The sequence below is a fragment of the Diabrotica virgifera genome, chromosome 10 (genome assembly GCF_917563875.1).
Source record: "Diabrotica virgifera virgifera chromosome 10, PGI_DIABVI_V3a".
Classification (NCBI taxonomy): domain Eukaryota; kingdom Metazoa; phylum Arthropoda; class Insecta; order Coleoptera; family Chrysomelidae; genus Diabrotica; species Diabrotica virgifera.
This window is the reverse complement of record NC_065452.1, coordinates 11,918,498-11,945,697: the sequence shown is the minus strand read 5'-3', so window position 1 is coordinate 11,945,697 and position 27,200 is coordinate 11,918,498. Positions and strand designations below refer to the sequence as shown.

Below are 27,200 nucleotides of genomic sequence, written 5' to 3'. Positions count from 1 at the left end.
ACTTACTATTTATCACCAAACGGGCATTTTAATGAGTGGAACATGTAGAATATGTCAAATGACAGGAATGATGACAGGTGATAAATATCAGTCTGATTTTTTGCATGAGCGTTTAATCTCTGTTCGGAGAGTTTAAGTCTGTTCTGTCGGACAAAATAAATGTGCCGTTTGTGCCGTGGTCTGACCGTTCCAAATTTTTAACCTGTTCCACAATTAAAACTGCCCCAGTTCCAGTGTTCCCATATATCAAAGTTTATCCGGCTAGACACCCTTAAGCTATTAACAAATTTTCAGCTTGCAATCAACTTTTTTTTTCATACGCGGGATCCAGACCTAATAGTTTCTGATAACATTTTTACACAATCTGACAAATTACTATGTAGTTACATATTGCAACATCTTTATACTACACCGCTTTTCCATAACTTTTCAAAATTTGTCAAAGTAAGTTGTTAAATCTTTACCGGTTGAATCACTAGCTTAAAAAAAACCAATAAAAAATTCTTCGATAATTTATTCTGACTAGAATTAAAAGCGACAACTCTTATTATTGTCAATGAGAGCTGTTCAATATGACTTACGTCTGGGGTACAATCGGCGATTATCGAAAAATATTTAGCGATTTTTGCTATTTCGAAAATTTTGTTTAAAATAACATTACCCATTAAACTTATCAAATCATCTTGCCTACTGTTGCTTAAATAAGTCACAAACCACTTATCAGACTCTCGTTAAACTCTCCTGATATGTTCTTCCATTACTGGATCAAACTCAGAGAGCATTTTGTACCTACTAACTTTAAAATTTTTCCATTATTAGGTTGAAACAAACAAACAAATGATCAGTTGTTTCACGAAAAGCTAAACATTGTGAGGCCAAAAGTCTAATTCTTTTCAGAACTTCGCTCCAATCTTGAATTATCCGTTATTATATTAGATTTTACTGATTATGCCGCCCCCTTGTGATGCCGCCTGATGCGACTGCCTCACCGCATCATAGCACGGCACGGCCCTGTAGATTGTATTCAATGTTTACTTAAACCACAATCTTATCTTATGCTGGGTAGCGCTACAACCCTGGGTAGGTCCTCGCTGACTGTACAACTTTCTTCCAATTTGTTCGGTCTTCCATCAACCCAGGGTCAAATGGAATTTTCATTTTTCGGAGATTTGCTTGGATGTTAGCAATACATGGTCGTATCTACAATAAATGCGAGACCTGGATAACACAGTTTGGTTTCCGTAACGGGTCTGGAACGAGAGAGGCATTGTTTGGAATGAACGTACTTGCTCAAAGATGTCGAGATATATCTGTAGATATATACTGTTGTTTTATTGACTTCCAAAAGGCATTTGATCGTGTTAAGCACTCTATATTGATCGAAACTCTAAAAGACATAGGCTTGGACGGCAGAGATGTTCGAATAATTGCAAATTTATATTGGAATCAAACAACATCAACAACATGGAATCAACAACAAACTTTTTTAGTTTATTCAATTGCGATTTCTTACTCGTCTGTGATTTGGTTTGATCATCGGCTATCTTACTTGGTATGGTAAAAGGGTAAAGACTACCAATAGGTATGGTAAAAAGGGTAACCCATTTTACCCTACCTATTGGTATCCCATTTTGCCCAAAGAGAAGATTTTGAGATTATGACCTGTTTAAATTATTACAAGTTTTTATTTTTTAACATAATGACAAACCAATACTCTAGAACACATTCACTGTTAGTTGGAAGTAATGATATTAAATAATAAATTGTTTTAGTAATGCTAACGATGGATTATTTCTCGGCCGATATTATAACTTGGTTAACTAAAAACGCACATGTACTCTTCACAACAATCGACTTCACAACAGTATATACAGAGAGGATCTAAATTATGGAATAAATTCATTTTCTCTAAAATTGACGACTTTAGAGAAAAATCCCGAAACAGGTCGATTTTTATTTTCAAATTACAACTTTTTGGCATATATTTCATACTAGTGACGTCATCCATCCGAGCGTGGCGACGTAATCGATGATTTTTTTAAATGGGAATAGGGGTCGTGTGGCACCTCATTTCAAATGGTGTTCAATTTTCTGTACAGTAATATAAACATTAATATCATTATTTATACAGGGTGGCCAAAATAATAAATTTTTGACGAAAAAAGAAGAATGCATGCAATTTATTTAACTTAAAATACATTCTATCGCCGTCAGACAATAGAAAAAAAAATGTTTATTTGGCAAATAAATATTTCTGTTCGCTTAAATTAAATGTTCAAACTGCCAAGAGGTAGGTAGTAGGCTGTTTGTGATTTAATTTAAGCGAAAAGAAATGTTTATTTGTGAAATAAACATTTTTTTCTATTTACTGACAGCCGTACAATGTATTTTGAGTTAAATAAATTACATACATTCTTCTTTTTGCGTCAATTAATTTAATGCAAAAATTATTTTTTTGGTCACCCTGTATAAATAATCATATTGTCGTTTATATTAGTGAATAGAGAATTGAACACCCTTTCAACTGAAGTGCCACACGACCCCTATTCCCATTTAAAAAAAAATCATTGATTACGTCATCACGCTCAGAAGGATAACGTCACTAGTATGAAGTATAATATGCCAAACAATTGTAATTTAAAAATAAAAATCGACCTGTTTCAGGATTTTTCTCCAAAGTCGTCAATTTTAGAGAAAATTAATTTATTCCATAATTTAGATCCTCTCTGTATGTATCTGCTTTATGACAGAAGGCGTAAACAGGCGTCTAAAATATAATTTCATTAACGTCGTAGAGATGGAGCGAGTGATATTGAAAGAAAAGGGGGTACCCCGTTGTAGGCAGCTACCCCGCTTTGCCCGCCTTTCCCCTATAAACTTTGTAAATCATGATTTGGGATTAAAATGTATATAACTACTTTGCAAATCATGATTTGGAAGTGCTCCTCGTAACGTTCAAGTCCCTTGGTTTGTTTATTTCTTCTTCTTCTTAATAACATGCCATACACCAAAGTACGTAGGTGACTATCTCATTACTAAGGTTCTGTTCTTACAGCTCGCCTGTGTTGTGTATTCCTGTCGATTCCTTAATATTCCTTAACCAGGATAGTTGTTTGCGGTCGACTCCTCTCCTACCTTCGATCTTCCCCTGTAGGATTAACTGTGGTATTTCATATGTTTCTCCTCTTAATATCTGCCCAAGGTAACTAATCTTGCGTTTCTTAATTAATCCAAAGAGTTCTTTTTCCACGCCGGCTGTCTTAAGGACGTCATCGTTTCGAACTCTATCCACCCACGGTTTGCGCATCATTCTCCTCAATGACCACATTTCAAATACTTCAAGTTTGTTGATTGATGTTCTTTTCAAAGTCCACGTTTCCATGTTATAAAGCAAGATGGACCAGAATATGTAGCACTTGACCATTCTGTAGCGCAGTGGCGTGCGGTGACTTTTTCGAAAGGGGAAGCGATTCAATAAGGATATAAAAATATTTTCTTAAGGGTCGAGGGTCGAGCAACTTTCCACCTGATAACACTCTGATGCGCAGGGGCTCTCTATCAGCAAAGTACTTAATTATGTGAGACGTCCTGCGTACAAGGACTCACACACTAAATCCGTGACGCGTGAATGCGTGAGGCACTCTATTCCCGCTATTTCTAGTGACTAGTGACCTATCATTGATCTGTATTGCTAGCTCGGGCCTTGAGTCCTCGCGCCGGGCTTGGTTTTCTAAAGAAGAATCATATTTAAAAAAAATATATACTCCGAGGCATTTTCCACAACCCACAACTTTCACTAAAATGACACTTATTTATACTCGAAGTCTATTCTCCTATCAACTTCTGATAATTGTTGAATGCAGTCTTTTTTAATGGATAATAGGGCTAACTTTCAAAGTCTGTCTTCGCTTGTTGAATTTCTTTTAAACTCTTAATTTGAAACTTTTAATGCATCTTAATACTGCAAAACTTCGTTCAACTGATGCACTTGTGGCTGGGATAGTTAGTAGTACTAATTCACACAACTTGACCACTTCACACAGCGACTTGTTTAAACCAGTAGTTATAAAGAAATCCCAGCTTTCTGGGTATTTCTTTATCATTCATGTCAGTTGTTTCATAAATGATACTTAACTGAGAATGCAAAGCTGGGATATCAAAAAATTTTCATTATTTAATCGTAATGACATAAATTCCTCTGTGGGAAATTTTGATGAATTATAATTAGAAATATTAAGATTATATATAATTCTACAACTTTTAAATCGTTAAAATTTTGAAAGCTAGAATTCATTTGTTGTAGAATATTATCAATAGGTCTCTTTGTTTCCTCTGTTTTCTCTGTCTCTCTGTCTCCGAAATTATCAATCTTCATTATTTTTCTTTCATGTTCAAACCCCATATGTTCAGTTTTATCCCAGATATTTTTAAACTGCTCTCGTTTTTTTAATTATCGTATTAATAAAGTCATCAATTTGTCTTATACAAAATGCAATACCATTTGATTTCTGTAAAATGTCAAATAAAAGATCAGTAAAAGGAAATATCTCTGCAAAAAATTTAAATCGAAATATTCTTTAAGCGAATGTATGTAATACCTAAGCACCCCTTAGCAGCAGTAACAGTCGAAGCATCTCACTTTCGGGAAGGCGATACGACGAGCGCTTCCATGGCATACCAAAATTCGCGCGACTAGTGGCTGCGGTCATTGAACCCTAACCAATTTTAAAAGGGACAACTGCATGACAAGCGGCGATTTTGAGATGCGCTTCTGCCAGGAGTGGACCAAATAGTTGAATTGTGTGCATATTGAGTTCGTTCGTACGCGATTAATTTTTAATATTTTTCAATGCCTATTGGCTAGGTAATATGTAGATTATTTGGATTAGGGAAACAATTTTATTATTAAATATTAATTAATAATATATTTTCTTATATCGACGAATAAATAGGGAAGCGGCGCTTCCCCCGCTTCCATGGACCGCACGCCTCTGCTGTAGCGTATTAAGAAATTTACGTTTTGATTATATAGGAGCGGTCTAAATTTCATAAAAACTTGTCTTGCCATTATTTGTATTCGGGTTTTTATTTCATGTTGTGGATCCCATTGGTCATTGATTGTGGTGCCAAGGTATTTAAAAGTTTTCACGCATTTTATACGATCGTCACCTATGCATATTATCGGGTCTTCTGGAGGGTTTCTGCTAATGACCATATATTTCGTTTTCAAAATGTTGATCTTAAGGCCATAGTTTTTACTTATGCTCTTCACCCTATCTAATAATAACTGCTGATCTTCCAAATTATCGGTTATAATCACTGTGTCGTCCGCATAGCGTAGGTTGCTAATTTGTATACCGTTCACATTAATGCCTAATTTCGTGCCTTATAATGCTTCCGCGAATATATTTTCCACATATAAATTAAAAAGCATCGGAGAGAGTATGCAGCCTTGGCGGACACCCTTCCGGATTTCAAACTCATCCGTATATTGGTCTTGATTAAACCTCATCTTTGCCACTTGGTTCCAGTATAGATTTTGAATAATTCTGATCTCCTTCTGTGATGGAATCTCTATAAACGAAAGAATAGTAAATAACATAAGATTCGCTGATGACACCGTTATAATGGCAGACAATCGCTACAAGAATTGTTAAATAGAATTAACGATTATTGCGTTCGATATGGACTCAAAATAAACAAGAAAAAAACTAAATTTACGATTGTCTCAAAAACACAACATGGGAATGTAAGGTTAATACTAGAGCAAACCCAATTAGAAAAAGTAAAGTCATACAAATATCTGGGAACCTGGGTTGATGACAAAAATGACCAAAGCAAAGAAATTAAAGTCCGAATTGAAACTGCAAGGCAAGCATTTATAAAAATGAAGACACTGCTTACAAACAAAGACCTTCAGTTGCCTCTCAGATTGAGGGCTCTAAGATGCTACATATTTTCTATATTACTATACGGAATGGAAGCTTGGACATTGAAGAGACAATACATAAGAAAAATAGAAGCGTTCGAAATGTGGTGTTACAAAAGAATATTGAAAATTCAGTGGGTTGAAAGGATTACCAATGTTGAAGTGCTACGACGTTTAAATAAGGAGTTAGAAATGATGAACAGTATAAAAACAAGAAAATTGGAATATTTGGGTCACATTACAAGAGGAGAAAAGTATGAGTTGGTGAGAGTTATTATGCAAGGAAGGATCCAAGGAAGAAGAAGCATAGGACGAAGCCGCATCTCCTGGCTGAGGAACCTTAGAGAATGGTTTAACTGTAGTTCATTATAACTGTTCAGAGCAGCAGCCAACAAAGTGACCATAGTCATTATGACATCCAACCTCCGATTAGAGATTGAACTTTAAGAAAAAAAGAAAAAAGATCTCCTTCTGGTCAATTCTCTTCTGGTCTCCTTTTGGTAAGAACAGCAAACGTGAGCTTTTTCAGCTGATTATAAGAATCAGGAATACTAACGAAAGCGTTGAAAATGATCATGTCTTCCTTATCCAGGTCACTCAAAGCAGACCACTTTCTGTGTTGTGAACATTTTTTTCTTCTCCAATATTTCCAATTTAACACAAAGACGTTCGAATTTAGAGCGCCATACCTCCTTGTTCTTAAGTTCAGAAATTGTATTTTAAAGCTATTAATGCCAATTTCGTACCTGTTATCCTTTTCATTTGGCGAAAATGAACATTTTATCTTCAAATATATGTCTAGACCAGTGATACTCAACCTGCGGCCCGCGGGCCGCATGCGGCCCTCTAGAGTTTTTTATGCGGCTCACAGGCTAACTAAACGCCCCTGTGATCAAATTATTTGTCAAATTTCACGTGTTTTTTAAATCATTTGATAGTGTTTGAGGCGTGTTTGGGCGTGAGGCAGACAATTTAATGACTTTAATTTTAAATTATATTGAAATTTTTAAGAACTCTGATTAAAAAGCAAAGTATTATTAACTTTTAATAATAAATTATTAAATTTAATGAATACATACTCATTTTAAAAATAACCAATACTTATTTACAAATTGCAACGACCCATTTAATAATCACAAGGAAAATTCAGGTCCAAATTAACTAAAAAAAAAAATAATTGACATTGAAACAACCCCCTGTATATTAAAATTTTCAAAATTCGTCTGCACATTTGAAAAGAGCACAAAAAGCTAAGTTTAATTACTCGCTTCAATTTTTCGCGCAGATAATTTAATGACATTAATTTTGAAATTACATATATCGACATAATATGTCTTTTGAAAGATCGAGTTCTTAAAAATTTCGACATAATTTCGAAATTAAAATCATTGAATTGTATGCGCAAAAAATGGAAGCTCCATTAAAGCTCTTTTCAAATGTGCAAACTGGTTTTGAAAATTTCAATGTACAGGATGTTGATTCAAGGTCACAATGGATTTAAAATTTTGTTTACTCCGGACCTGGATTTTTCTTGTGATTAGTAGTTGGGTGATTTGGGTTCTAAATGTGACATATGTGTACCAAATATCAAAAAAATATGCAAGGTGGTTTTAAAGTTATGGGCAAAATCGATAAAACACCCTGTAACTCGGTTATAAAGTCGGTGAAGCAATAAATTTAGTATGTCTAGAACCGCGTCATTTACCTCTATTTGCCGTTCAAGAATTTTCGTTTCCCAATGAAACACCCTTTATACTACTTAATCTTGATTGCGGCCCGCAAGCTGTGGCAATAGCTACTATGTGGCCCAGGAAAGAAAAAGGTTGAGTATCGCTGGTCTAGACTGTCAAAAAGAGGGAGACTTAAATCATATATTTTTTGAGTGCTCAAAGTATACTCAACAAACTAATAAACTAATTGAAAATTTATTAAAATATAATATATTTCCACCTTATAATTTATGTTACGTACTTTCTCTAAATAGGAAAAAAATATATGACTCTTTAATGGAATTTATTTGTAAAAGTAAAATCAACCTTTAAGCATTATCCACAAATGATATTTACCTTTGTTTTATCCCATATATATTTACCTCCTATCCGCGACCTAGGCCCTGATTCTAAATCAAATTTCGACACTAAACAAGTCGCTTTCAATATGGCGACGTCGAAATGCGACTGTGCGAGCCTTGTGGATTTTAGTTGAACTAACGAAATGACGTCACGAAATAGCGATTATCGAAATTAATAGCGACTTCAAAAGAGTGGTTGAAATTATAATTTCGATGTCGAAATTATTTGACACGGAGATGAATGAATGGCCAAAAGCGAGGTTAGGTTTAGTTTAGATGTGTTTTGTTTATTTCTTGCAAGGAAAACTAAAGCAAAAGGTATTAATATGGCTGGGTTTAATTGAAATTTGCTTGTTTTGAGGAATTAGATAGAATAGTATTAAATTAGAAATATAATAATTGAGAATGTCCACAACATGAATCATCAACTCAATGAAAGATGTAAGGTAATAATCTGGGAAAATTAGTAAAAAACAAGGAAAATTAATTACCAGCTATTTTATTGCTGGACATGCTGAAATCAAATCTTAAGATTTCCTATATTAGTAATATAGCTGTGCAAAGTCCACAGAAAGTGTGCTATTTTGTTTATAAACAAATTAGCGCACCGAAATCTTTTTATTTTAATTATTGCTCTATAACGCCGAAAATTTTAACTTAAAACTATAAAAACCAAAACACTCGCATAAAAATAGTAATTTAATTCTGCACATTGATAATTTATTCCAATTTCCTTCGACGGAAATTTTCCTCGGAAAATTCGGGTTTTCCAAAAAAAATCTTTAATTTTCAACTAAAATTTGAGAGAAGTAATTATTTATCAATAATTAAATAATTTGGTGACAGTGACATAAATCTTTTTTGTTATGAGTGTCTTGAAGATATGAAAATTTGTATGTACAAAGAGGACCGGAATTAAAAGGTATCTAATGGTTCAAAGATTAAAATCCTGTTGTTTATAACTCTGTCGCAAATGCCGGTCAAATTTGACCGGTTACACCTGGAATCACTCCTCGCAATTCAATTTTTTTTTCTTCTTCTTCTTTCTTCTTCTGCGTTAACTTAATTTAGTTTAATCTAATATTTTCTGAGGGTTCTGTTTGTTTATAAGCCAAAAAATTGTTTCTTTATAACATTCCTGAGACCGCTCAAATGGTCCAATTTCAATCCTGTAAGGTACGTTGAATAGGTATAGTGCTTTTTTATACGAAAATCATAGTTATTCTGGTGTATCATAATCTTTCTGGTTATTATTTCGACCGAAATTTTTTAAATAACATTTTAATTATTGCTAAACTATTGGTTAGATTGTCGCCGGTCTCCTGATATACAGAGAGGGGCTAAATTATGGAATAAATTCATTTTCTCTAAAATGGACGATTTTAGAGAAAAATCCCGAAACAGGTCGATTTTTATTTTTAAATAAAATTTTTTTGGCATATATTTTAAACTAGTGACGTCATCCATCCGAGCGTGATGACGTAATCGATTATTTTTTAAATAGGAATAGGGGTTCGTGTTGTAGCTCATTTACAAAGGCGTTCAATTCTCTATTCAGTATTATAAACATTAATATCATTATTTATACAGGGAGGCTAAAAAAATTTTTGAATTAAATTAATTGACGCAAGAAGAACAATGCATGTAATTTATTTAACTCAAAATACATTCTATTGCTGTCAGAGAACAGAAAAAAATGTTTATTTTGAAAATAAACATTGCTTTTAGCTTAAATTAAATGTTCAAACTGCCAATAGGTAGGAGGGAGGCTGTTTGTGATTTAATTTAAGCGAAAAGAAATGTTTATTTGTGAAATAAACCTTTTTTTCTATTTTCTGACAGCAGTAAAAAATTATTTTTTGGCAACCCTGTATAAATACCTAATGATATTAATGTTTATATTACTGAATAGAGAATTGAACGCCGTTTCAAATGACCTACCACACGACCCCTATTCCCATTAACAAAATTATCGATTACGTCATCACCCTCGGATGGATGACGTCACTAGTATGAAATATATGCCAAAAAATTGTAATTTAAAAATAAAAATCGACCTCTATCGGGATTTTGCTCCAAATCGTCCGTTTTAAAGAAATGAATTTACTCCATAATTTAGCCCCTCTGTATAATCTACTATAATAAATCTTTCATGTCATCAGAGGTAAAAGTAAAATTTTTGTTGAAGGAAATCGGAAAAAAAATAACTTTGTGCAGAACTAAATTACGGTGAAATTTTATTTGAGTGTTTTTGGCTCAAAGGAAAAATCTTAGGAGTTACAGAGCATGCACTAATTGAAAAAAAAAGAAGATTTAGGAGTGCTAATTTGTTTATAAATAAAATAACACACTTTCTGCGGACTTGTCATACCCCATATTATTACTAATATATGCAATCTTAAGATTCGATTTTAGCAATAAAATAGCTGGTAAATAATTTTTCCCAAAAATGGCATTTTTTCGATAATTTTCCCAGACTATCAACAAATTCCAATAAACCGGAGCGCCAACCCAAATTTTGAGCAGTGTCAACATGATAAGGTTAATATCCCCAGTTGTAACTAATATCGAAATGAATAAGAATCGCTATACTCTGCGGCTGTCATGGCGGTGTCGAAATGAAATTGCGACTGTCGAAATGAATTAGAATCAGGCCCCTGGTCTAGTTATGTCTAAACGAAATGTCTTGAAGGGTCCCTAGACGAGAAGAAGCAAGTGACCCTGTCTTATTCCTACCTTAACTCCTGAATATAATAATTGTAATATTAACAACCACCTTTACGGTAACGTTTCCTTATCTTTCTTATTTTTGTTTTGTTTTATATTTTTGAAATGTATTTAGATTTTAAAATATACTTGTTGTGACTGGCTGACTGACGACAGCCCATGCAAAAAAATGCCAATTTCAAAAGGAGAAAATTTCAACTCGGTTATCGTAGCATCAAGGGGATTTTTGAGAAATGATAAAGTTTGTAAGTTTGATAAAAGCTAATTTATCAGAATAAGATGTAGGTAATGTTTTTCCCACCAAGTTTTTTTAAATGAAAATATTATTGCGCTTTCCGTGGATATTTGTGCCAGAGCCGCACCTAAGAAGCCAAAGAGCCACATGCGGCTCCGGAGCCGCACTTTGCCGACCACTGATCAAAAGCGCTGATTTCCTCGAAAGCGGTGCCGACAACCTGCGATCGTAACACTGCGATGAATGACATCATAAAAAACTGTACCATGCAAGATATAGCGGTGGTTTCCAAGGATGACTTGGAAACCATCGCTTGCTGAGCTTGCATATTCCATTGCCGCAGTGAAGAACCTTGACTTTTTCACCATAATCTGACGTAATTCATCGCAGTGCTACGGTCGCAGTTTGTCGGTGCCGCTTTCGAGGAAACCAGCGCTTAAGGAGTTTTGTATTAAGGTGTTCAAACATAAAATTGCCTCTCTTGTTCCTACTCCTCCCTTAAAACCAAATTTTAATGTCCCGCTAAGTTCTCCTAGTATCTTGTACATTCTTGAGTGTAATATCCTAAGAAAAAGTTTCAACAAGTGGCTCATTAAACTGATTAAGCGGTGGTCATCGCATTTTGTGCATTAAAAAGGATGACTGCAGCTATTCTCGAGGAATGTAACCAGTAACCCGGTCTATATAGACATTTGAAATAACAAAAATTGCCGGAGAACCAAATTTTGGTGGAGAGCTAGGGTATACCATAACAAATAAAGTTTTAAAAGTCCCCATCGATCCCATGTGTGCAACAAAAGTTATTCGGGGTCAAAGGTCAAAATTTGAGATTTCTTGGATTTTTTTCGAAAACGGTAACTTTTATCAAAAAAGAACCTTAAACCAAAGTTGTAGATCTTAAAATTCTCTACAAAAATAGTCCCTACTATTTTTTTTCCTAAGAGTTGCCATTCCTGAGATATCGCGATTCTAAGAGTCACATTATACATCATGATATGCCCACGTTTCCACACCACCTGTGAGGTAGTGTACTCGGCGCGTTTTTTACCGTGGTTTCCCTTGTATGCCTACTCCACTAACTGTTTTGACAATTTTAGGATAATTTAAGAAAACAATACCGGTCAAGATATTGCTATTGATTATTAGGTTAACTATTGTTTTGATTTCTTTAGATATTTTAATCAGATTCATATTCTTGAAAGTCTACTTCAATAGTCAAGTCTTCTTCGATTTCATCTTCTTCCTCTTCCTCTTGCTGGATGTTCAAAAATTGTTCGAATGTTACTGAGTCATTGGTCTCTTCATTAAAATCACAGGAGTCTTCCTCTGTTATACTAAACTGGACATTTGAGCAAGACTGACCTTGACAGTTGGTACACGCTAGAGAACACAGCAACCCAACTTTTTTACATTCACATTTGGCACTACAACCTTTTTTGCAATTGCAAAAAATAGTGTTGAGTTTTTCTGGAGCAGGTGGGAGTAAGGTTTTAATCGATTCCAGAGTATTATCTATTAATTTCCAACCCCAGTCTTCTGGATTCAGTTCATTGCCTAGCCATGTTTGAACTTGATAATATACTCGATACAAATGTTGAAAAGCAGATGCTGATGTTAGAGGAAGACATGATAGTTGTACTTGTTTCTTTAAAAAACAAAAAAAAAAAGAAGTCAATCTTTGAACACACTCAGTGATCAAAAGATACAAAGTTGGTTCACCGAACTTTCTGAGAACTGGTGTTTGGATCTTTGATTCTATTCAGAAAATTTTTCCCAGCCCGAAATAGTGGATGTGTGAGTTATTCGTAAGGGGATTTTTCCACATTCTCTATTTCATTTGTTTGATACTTGTTTCTTGTTTCGCGTATTTTTTACAAAAGTTAAGTATCGGTATTTATCAAGACAACTAATTTTTTTGGAGCTCCATAAACCGCAAGAAGAAAGCGAATTCCTTTCGTAATTATTGTTTGCGGTGTGGAATCAAGTTCTGTAAAAAATTTACAGCAGTCAGTCAAATCTCTTTTTTTGAATAATTTAAGTACTGACGTTTTGCCCCTTCTGTACATTACTGACGTAGTGTCGCAGCCGGTTATCGCATGTAAAAATAAAATGTACTTTTGGCATTTGGGATAAGCCGATAAACTTTTCGAAGAATGTATATCTCTGTTCGCTGTTGAGCCCTTCCAGGTTTCAGAAAATAAATAACTTTATCTACTGGAGTCCTTGCAGTAAGCAGAACTAACAAATCAACATCTTCACCAACTACAATTTTGTTGTGTTTGTTGCCTTAAATTTTTCAATTGCTGTCTCAATTATAAGGACATCTGCGTCATTTTTAGCTTGTTTCACTTCAATATTCGCAGCTGTGAATTTGTCAGTTAACATGGAAGTGAAACGACATTTATTATTAATGTTAGCGAAAAATTGTTGCTGATTCGCTGGAAGTGTTATATTTTCATCAAAGATAATCTCGGAACCCGATGATGTTTTTGTAGTTCGACGACGTTGTTCTGCACTGCAGCTTTAATATTCTTTGTCGAGTCACTTTAACCGTCAAATACCAATGTCACTGTAAGCCCGTAATGTCTGCTAAATGGTAGACGCTTGTAATAAGTACTTATATTCACTTGAACTGAACCTTTAGCACTAAAAGAAACAGATAATATGAACAAGACCTACGGACAATACTGTAGTCATTGTTTACAATAGACAATCTGTTCTTTTTTAAACAATGGTATAGCCAAATGTTTCTCACGGCCACGTGGATAGAGGAAATTCAGTTTGGGACTGATTATCTTTTGAAGAAATTTTTCAGAATAGTATAATATATAGAGCCACAAATAGGCATTTATACTTGTCTTAAGTGCCACATTATGTATATACGTGGCTTATATGTGCATATAATGTATAAAGTAACTTTTAAAATCGCGATATCTCAGGAATGGTAACTCTTAGGAAAAAAATTGTAAGGACCATTTTTGTAGAGAATGTTAAGGTCTACAACTTTGGTTTGATGTTTTTTTTTGAGAAAACTTACCGTTTTCGAGAAAAATCAAAAAATCTAAAATTTTGACCTTTGACCCCGAATAACTTTTGTTGCACACATGGGATCGATGGGGACTTTTAAAACTTTATTTGTTATGGTAAACTCTAGCTCTCCACCAAAATTTGGCTCTCCGGCAATTTTTGTTATTTGCCAACCATTTTGATGTCTAAGTTGACCGGATTACAGTGTCATAAATTCTATTGAACAGCTTTACCAGGATTTCGATCTTCTCCTCGTCTAGTAGTTCTATTGCTTCTATATTTATATCTGTTTATTTCTAGTGCATATTTATTGTGATTGTAGTCGAGTTAACCCTATTCATTATGTTTTATAAAAATGCCCTTAGTCTTAACAACCTATTGTAATTATAAATAAATTAAATAATACTTCATTAAATTTTCTTATTTGAATTTAAGTGTAATTTTTGAAATTCTTGCTCCCTTATTTTTTTCCGCCTCTTATAGCCGGCTTCAATTCATTCTTAATACAATCAATGAGAGTTCTACCTCTAAAGTTATTTAATATAACTCTGTGGTGAGAGCAATAAATTTTTGTTTTTTTTTTGTAAATTTTATTTATTGGATTACGCCGATTTTGTACTGAAAATTAAAATGTGGCAACACGGTAAATATGACGTGCAACCTAATTTGTTTCGCGTATGGGGTAAATTACTTTGGAAATTCCACTGTAATAACTCCTTGCGGCTGGATCTCGACGTTCTTTCCCCAGAAACTTAATTTCGGATGAATAGATCCGTGGAAGATCCAACCCTCACCTTCAGCATGGAACGCCGACACCGGAGGATGGTGACTGACTTGTTCGCAAACCATTTTGAACTCGGCCCGCTTTAATTCGAAGGTCTCACCTAAAAGTGGATTAAACGGCTTCCCCAGTCTGTCCCAATTCGAGGCCAGAGCACTTACGGCAAATCCTGAACAGAAAAAAGCGTAACCTGAATCGTAAAATACGGACTAGGGAAGATTTAATACAGACAGGGTTGCATTTTAAATAATATTTGTTCAATTTTTCAATATCTTTATTTAAAAGAAATTAACCATAATTTTTATTGAAAATACTTTTATTTTGACGTTTCTACATATTTAGAGCCCCCGCAAACTCCAACCCGTGTTGAGCTGCCGCCCCCCACTTGCAAAAATTAAAAAACAAATAGCCCTAATTTATGAGCTATTTATGAGCTCTCATATTCCGTAAATTAAAAATTTTGAGCTCGTTCCACTGAGCAGGAATTTAATATTTTAGTGGGGGGGGGGGGGGGCTGAGTCAGCCCCCCACTACTTAAAAATAGGAATAATGAATCGATTTTTGCGGCAGAATTACGAGCTATTTATGAGCTCTTGAAATGATATAGTTTTGATTTTTGAGCTCATCCCCTTCACCCCCAAACAACCCTTTAATTTATTTAACTTAAGAAAAAAATGCTGAGAAAACTTAAAATATATATATATATATTTATTATATATTTTATTATATATATATATATATATATATATATATATATATATATATATATATATATATATATATATATATATATATATATATATTATATATATAAAATATATAATGTATATGCCAAAAAATTGTAATTTAAAAATAAAAATAAAAATCGACCTGTTTCGGAATTTTTCCTTAAAGTAGCCGGTTTACGAAATAATGAATTTATGAGCTACTTTTTTTACGCACTGTATAATCCCTTTTATATAGTGGATGTTGTCGTTAGTACCAAAATCTTTCCTAAAACCTGCCTGTTTCTAGGTTGGTAAAAATTTAATTATGTTTCCAGTCTATTTGTTATTATTCTTGTAAATAATTCGTAGAGGTGGTTTAATAGGCTTATGGGTGGGTAATTCTCGAGGTCTGTTGGATCACACTTTTTTTTTGTAATAAGATAGTAAGTGCACTCTGCCATATTCTAGGTGTTTCACTTTGAAGTAGACATAAGTTGAGCAGTTCCTATACGTTCTTTACAAGTCTGTCTCCTCCAATCTTTACGGCTTCTTTAAAGGTATTGTCTCCTCCGGGAGCTTTATTTCTTATTATTTTCATTTTCTATAGCCTCATCTTAACATTCTGTTTTTTATTTATTCGCTTGTGTGGGATGATAAAAAAGTTAGGTACTTTGTTTTTAAATAAGTATCGCAAACTTTAAGGGGTAATTCTGCATGAAAAAATAATGACAGTTGGCTTTATAAACAGTCCGCTAATCTTCATTTCCGAGATATGGGGTGTTGAATTTTTTCTTACAAACTGACGATTTATTTGTTGCTCTAAAATCATTTGAGATAGGCAAATGAAATTTGGTGGGTTTTAATAGGTAGTTTTGTGCAATTTTTGACATAGATACAATTAAAAATTTTATGTTCACCACTGGCGCACATAAGTGTCATATTACTCGTATGCGCGCCAAAGGTGAATATTAAATTCCTAATTGTATATCAAAGAATGCGCAATAACTACCTTTTAAATCCTACCAAATTTTATTTGCATATCTTAACCGGTTCTAGGACAATAAATAAATCGTCAGTAACGAAGCATTTGCGGACATACGTTTATAAAGCAAACTATCATTATTTTTCCATGCAGAATTACCCCCTAAATTTTGCCATATTTAAAAACACCCTTTATTACCCCAACTTACCCAGAGGGAGAACGCTAAGTTCAGGATACGCCCGGGTATGCTGCGCGAATAAATCTATAATATACAGCTTGTCTACTTAAGTTGGAAACATATGGGAAACTTTTTTGTTATTCATTTTACGAAAAAAAGTTATTCTTTATAAAAAGTTCTGCATACTCTAAAACCTAAGATTCAATCATCAGATATCAATATTTGTCAATATTATACGAGGTATGTCAAAAAACATGAACTTCGTTCAAGAGTAAAGTACCTTTATTTCTCTCAATATCGAAAATTCTTATTATGAAAAGTTGTTTGGAAACAAAAACTAAGATCAACTATGCAATTACATGCTTCTAATTGGAAAAAAATATTTTCCAAATTTTTCTCAAATTTATTGATACTAACTTCGTTTTTATTTATTACACATACGATAACTCTTTTATTATTACTTTTACGAAAAAAAAGGTATTCTTTATAAAAAGCTCTGTATGTCCTAAGACCGAAGATGCAATCATCAGATATCACATTTTATTAATTTTATACGAGGTATGTCAAAAAATATGAATTTCACTCAAGAGTAAAGTACCTTTATTTTTCACAGTATTGAAAACGGTTATTAAAAAAGTTGTTTAGAATTAAAAACTATGTTTCAATATGCAATTACATTCTTCTAATTGAAATATTGTGAAATATAAAGGTACTATAATCTTGAGCGAATTTCATACTTTTTGACACACCTCGTATAAAATTAATAAAAGTTGATATATCATGGTTGTGTCTTAGATTTTAGACCATGCAAAGCTTTTTATGAAGAATAACTTTTTTTCGTAAAATGAATAATAAACGTGTTATCATATTTGTAATAATTAAAAGCGATGTTGGGTATCCATAAATTTGAGAAAAAAAAATTTTTTTTTCAATTAGAAGCATGTAATTGCATATTTGATCTTAGTTTTTAATTCCAAACAACTTTTTATCATAAGAATTTTTGATGTTGAGAGAAATAAAGGTACTTTACCCTTGACCGAAATTCATATTTTTTGACATACCTCGTATAATATTGAGAAAATTTGATATCTGATGATTGAATCTTAGGTTTTGGGGCATGCAGAACTTTTTATAAAGAATAACTTTTTTTCGTAAAATTAATAATAAAAAAGTTTCCCATAATGTTTCCAACTTAAGTAGACACGCTGTATACAGGATGTTTCATTGGGAAAGTAACATACGTTAACTGTAGAAAGAGAACACTTAGGCGGTCTCAAAAATACCGTACTTAATGGGTCTTCCTCCATTATTAACAAAGATACTGGGTGTTTTATCTATTTTTCCATTTTCTTAATTGGTTCATAACTTTTTAACCACACTGTATATTTATTTTATATTTGGCACGCAAATATCATTTAAGGTGTACAATAAACTAATTTATTTACAATTGTAAAAAATCCAGGTCCGGATTCAAAAAAATTGGAAAAATATACCAACCCAAAAACAACACCCTGTACATTAATTTTTTTTAAATGGATTTTTCAGTTGAAAAGAGGATAAAAAACTTAATTCAGTGGTATACTTTGAATTTTCGGCAAAATGATTTTTCTGGTAAAATTTTGAATTTGAATTCTGAAATTATGTCAATTTGTAAAATGTTAATATTTTAGTGTTTTTTTATTATGTGTGAAAAATAGTTTTTGGCGAATATTCATCTTTAAATAATGAATAAATAATAAAGGGTCAATAAAGAATACATCACTTTAATCAACAACATTAAAAATTATTATTTTTTTTATACGTAGGTACGGTAAATTTTTGTAGTTAGGTACCTAGTGTCATGTGTAGTGTGTGTGTTGAGTAAGTGTCTTGTTACTTTGCAAATTGTCATTGTCTTTGCAAAGAGACGCTAATTGTATCCGAACGTCTACGGTCACTCCGGTGAGTACCGATCCCACAAGGACAGAAACTATTTTCATTTATTAATTTATTATTAACGAAAAATTTCTGACCCTGGTGAGATTCGAACTCACGACCTTTCGATCCAAATGTAGGTGCTCTTACCACTGAGCCACAGAGAGGTCATCAAAAATTATTGTTATGTGTGTAAATGTTAATATTTTACCAATTTAGATTAAATAATGGTATTAATTAAAATTAAGTCATATTTTAATTTATTTTACTTTAAGCTTCGCAATTCACATAATTTCAGAATTCAAATTCAAAATATTACCAGAAAAACCATTTTGCCGAAAATTCAAAGTATACCACTAATTTTGGTTTTCATCCTCTTTTCAAATGCATAATCCATTTTAAAAAAATTTAATATACAAGGTGTTTTTTGGGTCGGAAAATGTATACAATATTTTTTAATCCGGACCTGGATTTTTTATAATTGTAAATAAATTAATTGATTGGACACCCAAAAGAATATTTGCGTGTTGAATATAAAATCAATATACAGTGTGGTTGACAAGTTGTAAGCTGTATTTCAATTTTTTTCCATTTAGAGCTCTCGCAATTCACTTAATTTCAGAATTCAAATTCAAAATTTCACCAGAAAAATCATTTTGCCGAAAATTCAAATTATACCTCTAAATTTAGTTTTTTATCCTCTTTTCAACTGAAAAATCCATTTTAAAAAAATTTAATGTACAGGGTGTTGTTTTTGGGTCGGAATATTTCTCCAATATTTTTTAATCCGCTCCAGGATTTTTTAAAATTTTAAATAAATTAATTTATTGTACACCTTTAACGATATTTGCGTGCCAAATATAAAATAAATATACAGTATGGTTAAAAAGTTATGGACCAATTAAGAGAATGGCAAAATAGATAAAACACCCAGTATCTTTGTTATTAATGGAGTAAGACCCATTAAGTATGATATTTTTGGACTGCCTAAGTTTCCTCTTTCTACAGTTAACGTATGTTACTTTTCCAATGAAACACCCTGTATTATAGTTTAGCTCCCCGTGCGTGACAAGCTTTAGGCAATAACATATTAAATAAATTACTTAAATCAAATAACAGGTTTAGGAAATTCGAGACATCAAAATGACCCATTTTTAAGGTGGTGCGTTAATTTCTTGGAGAAGTGTATATTTTGGGAATGATTTCCTACGGGGAAATCAAAACATATTTTCACTTAATATCGTGGTTAGTTCCCATTACATTATACATACACTGATCAAAGCGAAAAAGGAGCCACTTATAAAGATGTTCGCAGTTTTGAACTAATTCTTTTTATGATTATATTATTTTGATTTAATTACATCTAAGGCTTTCCGTTATAAATGTAGCAAAGTTTTTGTAACTGAACTGTAAATTTTCTTGTGGAAAAAAAAAATAAAAGGTGATAAAAATCAAAAATTCGATTTATTTTTCTAATAGCATGGTTGCTAAAAATTAATTTAAAACAAAACTAACTAAACTAACTAAACTAACTAAACTAGATTGTATGGACTCCTCTAACTCGCCGGACTTCTGTACAATGTCCAAGCATGCTTTCAATCATATTTCGAATAGTTTCTTGATCTAGTTGTTCCCATCATTCTTCTACGAGAACTTCCTCAACATGTTGTAGGTGTCTTAGTAGCTGATGATACTTTAAGTGCTTTCAGAGTGTATCCCAAATGTGTCCAATGTTAAATCTGGACTCCTCACTGGCCAGTCCATCCTGAATAGTGTGGCAGTCAAATAATTTTGCACTATCCTGGACACGTGCGGTCTCGCATTATCTTGCTGAAGGATAAATTCTGAACCCATTTATTCAGCAAATAGGACAACATGTGTTTCAAGAACTTCGTTAATGTACAGCTCTGCCGTCATCGCCCCTCGCCGAGTAACTAATACTAACCTCCTCCAAAAGCCCAGGTTTCTTGAATTGTTGAATCTAAAAAGCTCTCGCCTGGTCTTCTGCAGACAACACGTCCATCAACATAATTTAGAAAAAATCTGGACTCGTCAGTAATCATCACGTTACTCCATTGTGCCGTGGTCCAATTCATGTCTTCTTCTACAAACAAGCGTCTGGCTCCACGATGTGCAGGGGTCAAAGGAGGTACTTTAGCTTGCTTTCTTGCATTCAACCCATGTTCGTGAAGCCGATTATGTATGTTTGAGTAATTACTCTCGTACCCTTACCTTCTACCAACTTATTTTGTGGCGTTCAAGTAGTACTTCGACGATTTCTGACGGCCCATATTTGTAAAAGTCGAATCTGTCTGTCTGTAGTCGCCCCTGCATGATGCGTATAAGTTGTCTACTAATAACTCCATACATTTAGGGCCAATTTCTCATATCAAGTTCAACTCCAGTTTAACCTGAACTTTTAGTGAACGCCAGTTTAATGTCAAAATCGTCTTTCTCAATTCACGTTCAACCGATGGCAGTTTAAACTACGTTCAACTTGAACGCTGGAATTCGGCCGTTCAAAGATTTCAGAACCTAGTTCAGATGATTTCATGGATTACGCATGCGTTGTATTAACACGAAACACTGTCATAATATAAATATAACCTATTTTATTATATTAAGCCTAACGATAACGATAACATTATTTTTGTTTTTATTACATTTGTAACGTTACAAACGTCACATCTTTGCTATTTTATTTTAAAATAATTATTTTCTTTAATAATTCTTTAATAATAATCCTCTTCTATTTGTTTTACCTTTTTTCCCGTTAAAAATTGGTTGGCTCCCTCTTTCGTCATTTATAGGCATATCTCAACATTCTTGTTCTATCTCAGCATTCACATTCTTATTCAATCTTTCTGTGGTTCATGACAGTGACTTCGCACTGTCTTTTCTCGTTTCAAATTTTAAGCCCCCACTCTCGTAGTCTGTCAATGTCAAGTGAAACCCTTCCTCTTTGTCAAAATAAATGAATATTTTTTCTGTTTATTTTAAAATCTATTTAAGGCAATGTCTGGCCTCATAGCCACATTTTCAAACAGACGTTCTTAATTGGGGTAAGTGTTAAACACAATTGTACACATTTTTCTAAGCCTATATCCGTAATCTTTTTATGTTCCTATCTAACCTTACTTTCTAGTTTCACACCTCATGGTGATTATTTCATAAATTTCACATTATATCTATTATTTTCATAATATGTATGTAGTAATCTACAACTATTTAACTACTTATACTAATTATTACTCTTAATTTTGTCTAACCTTGCCTTTCTGCAACATTTCTGGATTATTTCATGGAATGGCAAGGATATCTTTCATTTATTCTTGGTGTCTAATATACAGGGTGTAACAAAAATACAGGTCATAAATTTAACCACATATTCTGGGACCAAAAACAGCTCGATTTAACCTAACTTACCTTAGTACAAATGTGCACATAAAAAAAGTTACAGCCCTTTGAAGTTACAAAATGAAAATCGATTTTTTCCAATATATCGAAAACTATTAGAGATTTTTTATTGAAAATGGACACGTAGCATTCTTATGGCAGTAGTATCTTAAGAAAAAATTATAGTGAAATTTGGACACTCCATAAAATTTTATGGGGGTTTTGTTCCTTTAAATCCCCCCAAACTTTTATGTACGTTCCAATCTAATTATTATTGTAGTACCATTAGTTAAACACAATGTTTTAAAAACTTTTTTACCTCTTAGTACTTTTTCGAAAAGTCAGTTTTTATCGAGATATTTTGAATATTTGTCAAATCCACCACATATTTGTATACGGTTAAGTACGGTTATGGAGACTTGGTAATAACATGAAAATTTCGAACCATATTAAAAAAGAAGCCACATCTCGATAAAAGGTGCCTTATCGAAACAATACAAAGAGGCAAAAAAGTTTTTAAAACACTGTGTTTCATTAATGGTACCGCAGTAATAGTTTAATTGGAACGTACACAAACATTTGGGGGGTTTAAAGGTACAATACCCCCATAAAATTTTTATGTAAACATATTAAAAACGAACTCGCAACTCGATAAAAACTGCCTTATCGAAAAAATACTAAGAGGCAAAAATGTTTTAAAAATATTGAATTTAATTAATGGTACCACAACAATAATTTAATTGGAACGTACACAAAAGTTTGGGAGGGTTTAAGGGAAGAAAACCCCATAAAATTTTTATGGGGTGCACAAATTTGACTATAATTTTTCTTTAAGATGCTCCTTGTATAAGAATGCCACATGTCCATTTTCAATAAAAAATCTCTAACAGTTTTCGATATACTCGAAAAAATCTATTTTCATTTTGTAACTTCAAAGGGCTGTAACTTTTTTTATGTGCATATTTGTACTAAGGTAAGTTAGGTTCATTCGAATTATTTTTGGTCCCAGAATATGTGGTTTAATTTATGACCTGTATTTTTGTTACACCCTGTACTTGTATGTATTCTAGTTTTCTGGACAAATAATAATCTTCACCGGACAACCCTTCACCTCGTGGGAAGACTCCCTGAAACTGGAGCCCCCAATATCGCCGGCGATGCTGCAGTAAGAAAACACCTAGAAACCGACCAACATCTTTACACCCGGTGGCCCAGAACATCCACGTCGCCAGAGCCCGTTGCAGAACCAACAGCAAGACACCAAGAACCCGCAGACAGATACCAAGTGCCATCGATAAGTATAATCTCTGATCTGTTAAGTTTCGGCAAGGTCTTGTAAATTATTTTTAATACATTAATTATGTCTTTTATGAAAAATAAATGTAATTAGTTAAATATTATTGTTTTATTTGCTCCATTCTGCATTTTCATTGTTCATGTTTTTGATTAGGACAAGGTGGACTCACAACTTGGGAGATTGAGCTAGTCTAGGGTAGACGATAGCTATCATAGTTGATTGAAATATTATTCTCGAATATTATTTCAATTATCTGGGGTAGTTTATCGCCTCACATTTATTTATAATTATTAAAATTACTATTTGACTATAAATATGTACTTAAATTTAACTTTATTCAAAAACAGCATAAAAAGGTCGTACAAAATGGCGATAGTTTTTTACCTTTTGTTATCTATTGGCATTTCTCGAAAGCTGTAGAACGTGCACTGACAATGAGAAATGCATTCCAAACAAAACCGAAGTTCACCGGTGAACCTCAGTCAACTGAACTATAGATTAACGCAGGTATGAGAAATTGACCCTTAATGTCTGGATCAGGCTTTATTTATCGCGGGACGACTAACATTTAACATTTATGCTGTACGATTTCTTGAGTAACCTTTATGAATTAGTTATTAGTAACCTCTATTAATTAGTTAGTTATTGTCCTAGCAATTTGAATCGCTGTCAGATACATTCTGCGCCTTCGTGGCCTTCCAGGCACATCAAAATCTATCCTTAATTCTTAACAACGTTAACGGAAATATCGACAGCAATTCAATAACGGAATAAATGTGAGTTCAAAATGTATCAAGTTTTGCTTTCTTATTGAATACAAGAAAAACGAAGGTAAGAAACTTTTTTTTTCTTTCATTTACCTATAAAAACCCTTAAGTTCCTACCTAATGCAATAAACAATTTACATTAAATTAAGTTAGTGGCTCCTTTTTCGTTTCGATCAGTGTATTACATAAAAATACTACAAGAACACAGTTTTAGAACTAGGTACATATAATCTTTATTAAAATCCTCACTACTTGCACCACATACTAGATGATTTGATAAGTAACCTCCTTTGAAATCGAAAACATGTTTTTCCATAAAATTCTTTTATTTTATTCGATATAGTCTTCTTTTTAGATTTACTACAATCAGACCGCTTGTATTAAGTTGGACCAAGAAGTTTCAGCTAAAGTTTCTATTAAGCGTGGTGTCAGACAAGGATGTGCTATGTCACCGACATTGTTCAATGCCTACACCGAACCAATTTTTGAGAAAGCGTTAAATAACCGCCGCGAAGGTGTTAAAATCGGTGGTGAAATCATTAATAACATCAGATACACAGATGACACCGCAATAATGGCAGATAGTCTGGAAGACCTTCAAACCTTGTTGAATGTTGTAAACAACGAATGTATTGCAAAGTGCTTAACAATCAACACAAAGAAAACAAAATGGATGGTGTACAATTAACGGTAAAACTTTAGAACAAGTTGAAAACTACAACTATCTTGGCAGAATAAATAATCACACAAACGATTGCATACTCCAAAGAAATCAAAGTTCGAATAGAGAAAGCTCGAACAAACTTCAATAAAATGAGAAAGGTACTTTGTGCAAGAGAACTGAAATTAGACTTGAAAGTTAGGCTGGCAAGGTGTTATATTTGCTCGAATCTACTTTACGGGATAGAAGCATGGACACTTAACGCGTCGACTACTAAAGAGTTGGAAGCATCTGAAACATCTGTATAGAAGAATCCTGAAGATATCATGGACTGGGCATGTAACAAACAACGAAATCATGAGAAGAGTCAACAAAAGAATGGAAATATTGGAAACCATCAAGACACGAAAGCTGCAATACCTGGGGAATGTTATGCGTAATGAGAGATACAACATACTTCAATTAATTATACAAGGGAAAATCCAAGGCAAGAGGAAGGAGAAGAATCTCATGGTTGCGTAACTTGAGGGAATGGTACAGATACAGATGCAGATCAACCGAACTATTAAGAACAGTAGCATCTAAGATCAGAATAGCCGTGATAATTGCCAACATCCGTCGCGGAGATGACACGTAAAGAAGAAGAAAGCCATTTCGTGGACTTTCTTCACATTTTCCGATGTAACTGTATCGATGGGCCGTCCAGTATGTGGTACATCCAATGTATAGATATAGGGCTATTACAAAATTCATGGAACCAAAATTCCACAGTGTAGTCTGAAGCATGATACTATAAATAACAAGATAATATATTATTGCACATCCTGAAGTCGTGACGTAACTGGAGACCGGCAAGTTCGTAATGGTTCGTAATCATTTGTAATATCCGATTAGTTTGAATTGTTCGCAGTTGTAAGCTAAGTGTATTTTATATTTTATTTAAGTCAGTTATTTTGACAGAAATCTCGACACTAAATTTTTTTCGAATACGTTGAAGTTTAATGTTATGTTGCTAATTGAATAATTTCATCACAGAATGCATACAAATCCCATTTAATTTTAACAAGAATTCAAATTCATATGGGGTCCCGTGGGAAATTCTAGCTCGCCGTGATTTGATGGTGGTATCACAGTATAAAGAGGGACAGTAGAACCACTCTCCGAAAAATTGGAAGTAAAATCTATAGTCGCGCATGGCGACCGCGCAATGTTTGCAGTCGCTTTTGCCCCACTCTCGCATTGCTATTCGCATAGAAACATACGGATTTTAACAGGAAAAACCCGCATCCACCACTGGTGAATTGCCAATTGCGTACTGCCGGTATTACTTCCTGAGATCAAAGCGCCGACAGAAGAGTGATTTTACTGTGGAACCTCTATATACGGTGGTGGTATTATAGGTTTTTTGGGTCGCTGAATCCAATGGAAGTGGTCTGGAAGCCCAAATATGGTGCGTTTAATTGTTATTAACAAATTATGGTAAAATTAGGTATTTTTCAGGAATTATTAGAAGTCCTGTAAATAAATTAATGGTGCTAAGGTCTTCTCTGGTGTAGTTTTGGTCGCTGAATCGAATGCGACTAGTCGCGATTACTCAAAATATGTTCTTATTTTGTTAACAACAAAATAATTGTTTATTCGCCAAGAAGTACGAAATAATGCGCTATATACAGCAAGTTTGTGGTCTTTTTCATAGTATTTTTATACGCTAAATCGATTGCCACTAGTCGTAATAGCTTAAACCACGTTCCGACTTTGTTATTAATAAATTATTGCAAAAATAACGGTTTATAATACGTTTACTCAAGGCTTTTCCCCTAAATTTAAAAAAACAACTTTGATTTACATGAAATTTGGCATACGAGTAGCTAACATGTCAAACAACACAAATGATATTGTGCCGATGCGCGCTTTTACCCTGGGGGTGAGTTTAACCCCTTTTCGGAGGCGAAAAAAAGAAACCTTTAAAATAAGTATGGAAGTGGATAAACTGATTAATTCTAAGCAACTTTTGTTCTATATAGTTTTTCACTAAGTCAATACTTTTCGAGTTATTTTCGAGTGAATACGTTCGGGTCATTCCATTTCAAATCACTCAATTTTGGAGCGAAAAAAAATTTTGGACCTCCGATTTGTCTGAAAATTGGTATATAGCTTCTGGGGGACGTACAAATAAGATATTTAAGTTCAAAAAATCTTCTTCTTTTTTTCTCAAAATGTTATTTTATGCGATTTTACAGTGATTTGGTGTTTATTTATACAAATTTGCATTTTCTATCGTAAAGTATCAATGAAAAACATAATATTTTAATAGAAAGGACTCAAAAATGTCATTATATGGCATTATAACAAGTTACTTTGATTCAAAACAAGCTTTTGATCAAATTTTATAGTGTAGAAAACGTTAAAATACCGTTTTTTACATTTTTCTCCATTCCCAAAATACATCATAATCGATTTGGCTCAAAATTTGCCCACATATAGACAAAACATAGGATTTTAAGTGGTGAGAAGGATTTGAATTATAT

General features: G+C 33.3%; 1 protein-coding gene across 2 annotated transcripts in view; it reads right to left on the bottom strand.

Moving 5' to 3' along the window:
- The window catches only part of LOC126878533 (oxysterol-binding protein-related protein 1), a 159,361-nt gene that overhangs the window by 41,164 nt on the left and 90,997 nt on the right, over positions 1–27,200 (bottom strand). For both annotated transcript variants that reach the window (XM_050641293.1, XM_050641292.1), the window contains exon 4: positions 14,681–14,939. In XM_050641293.1, the coding sequence (XP_050497250.1) occupies positions 14,681–14,939 (259 nt within the window). The remainder of the gene's footprint in view (positions 1–14,680; positions 14,940–27,200) is intronic.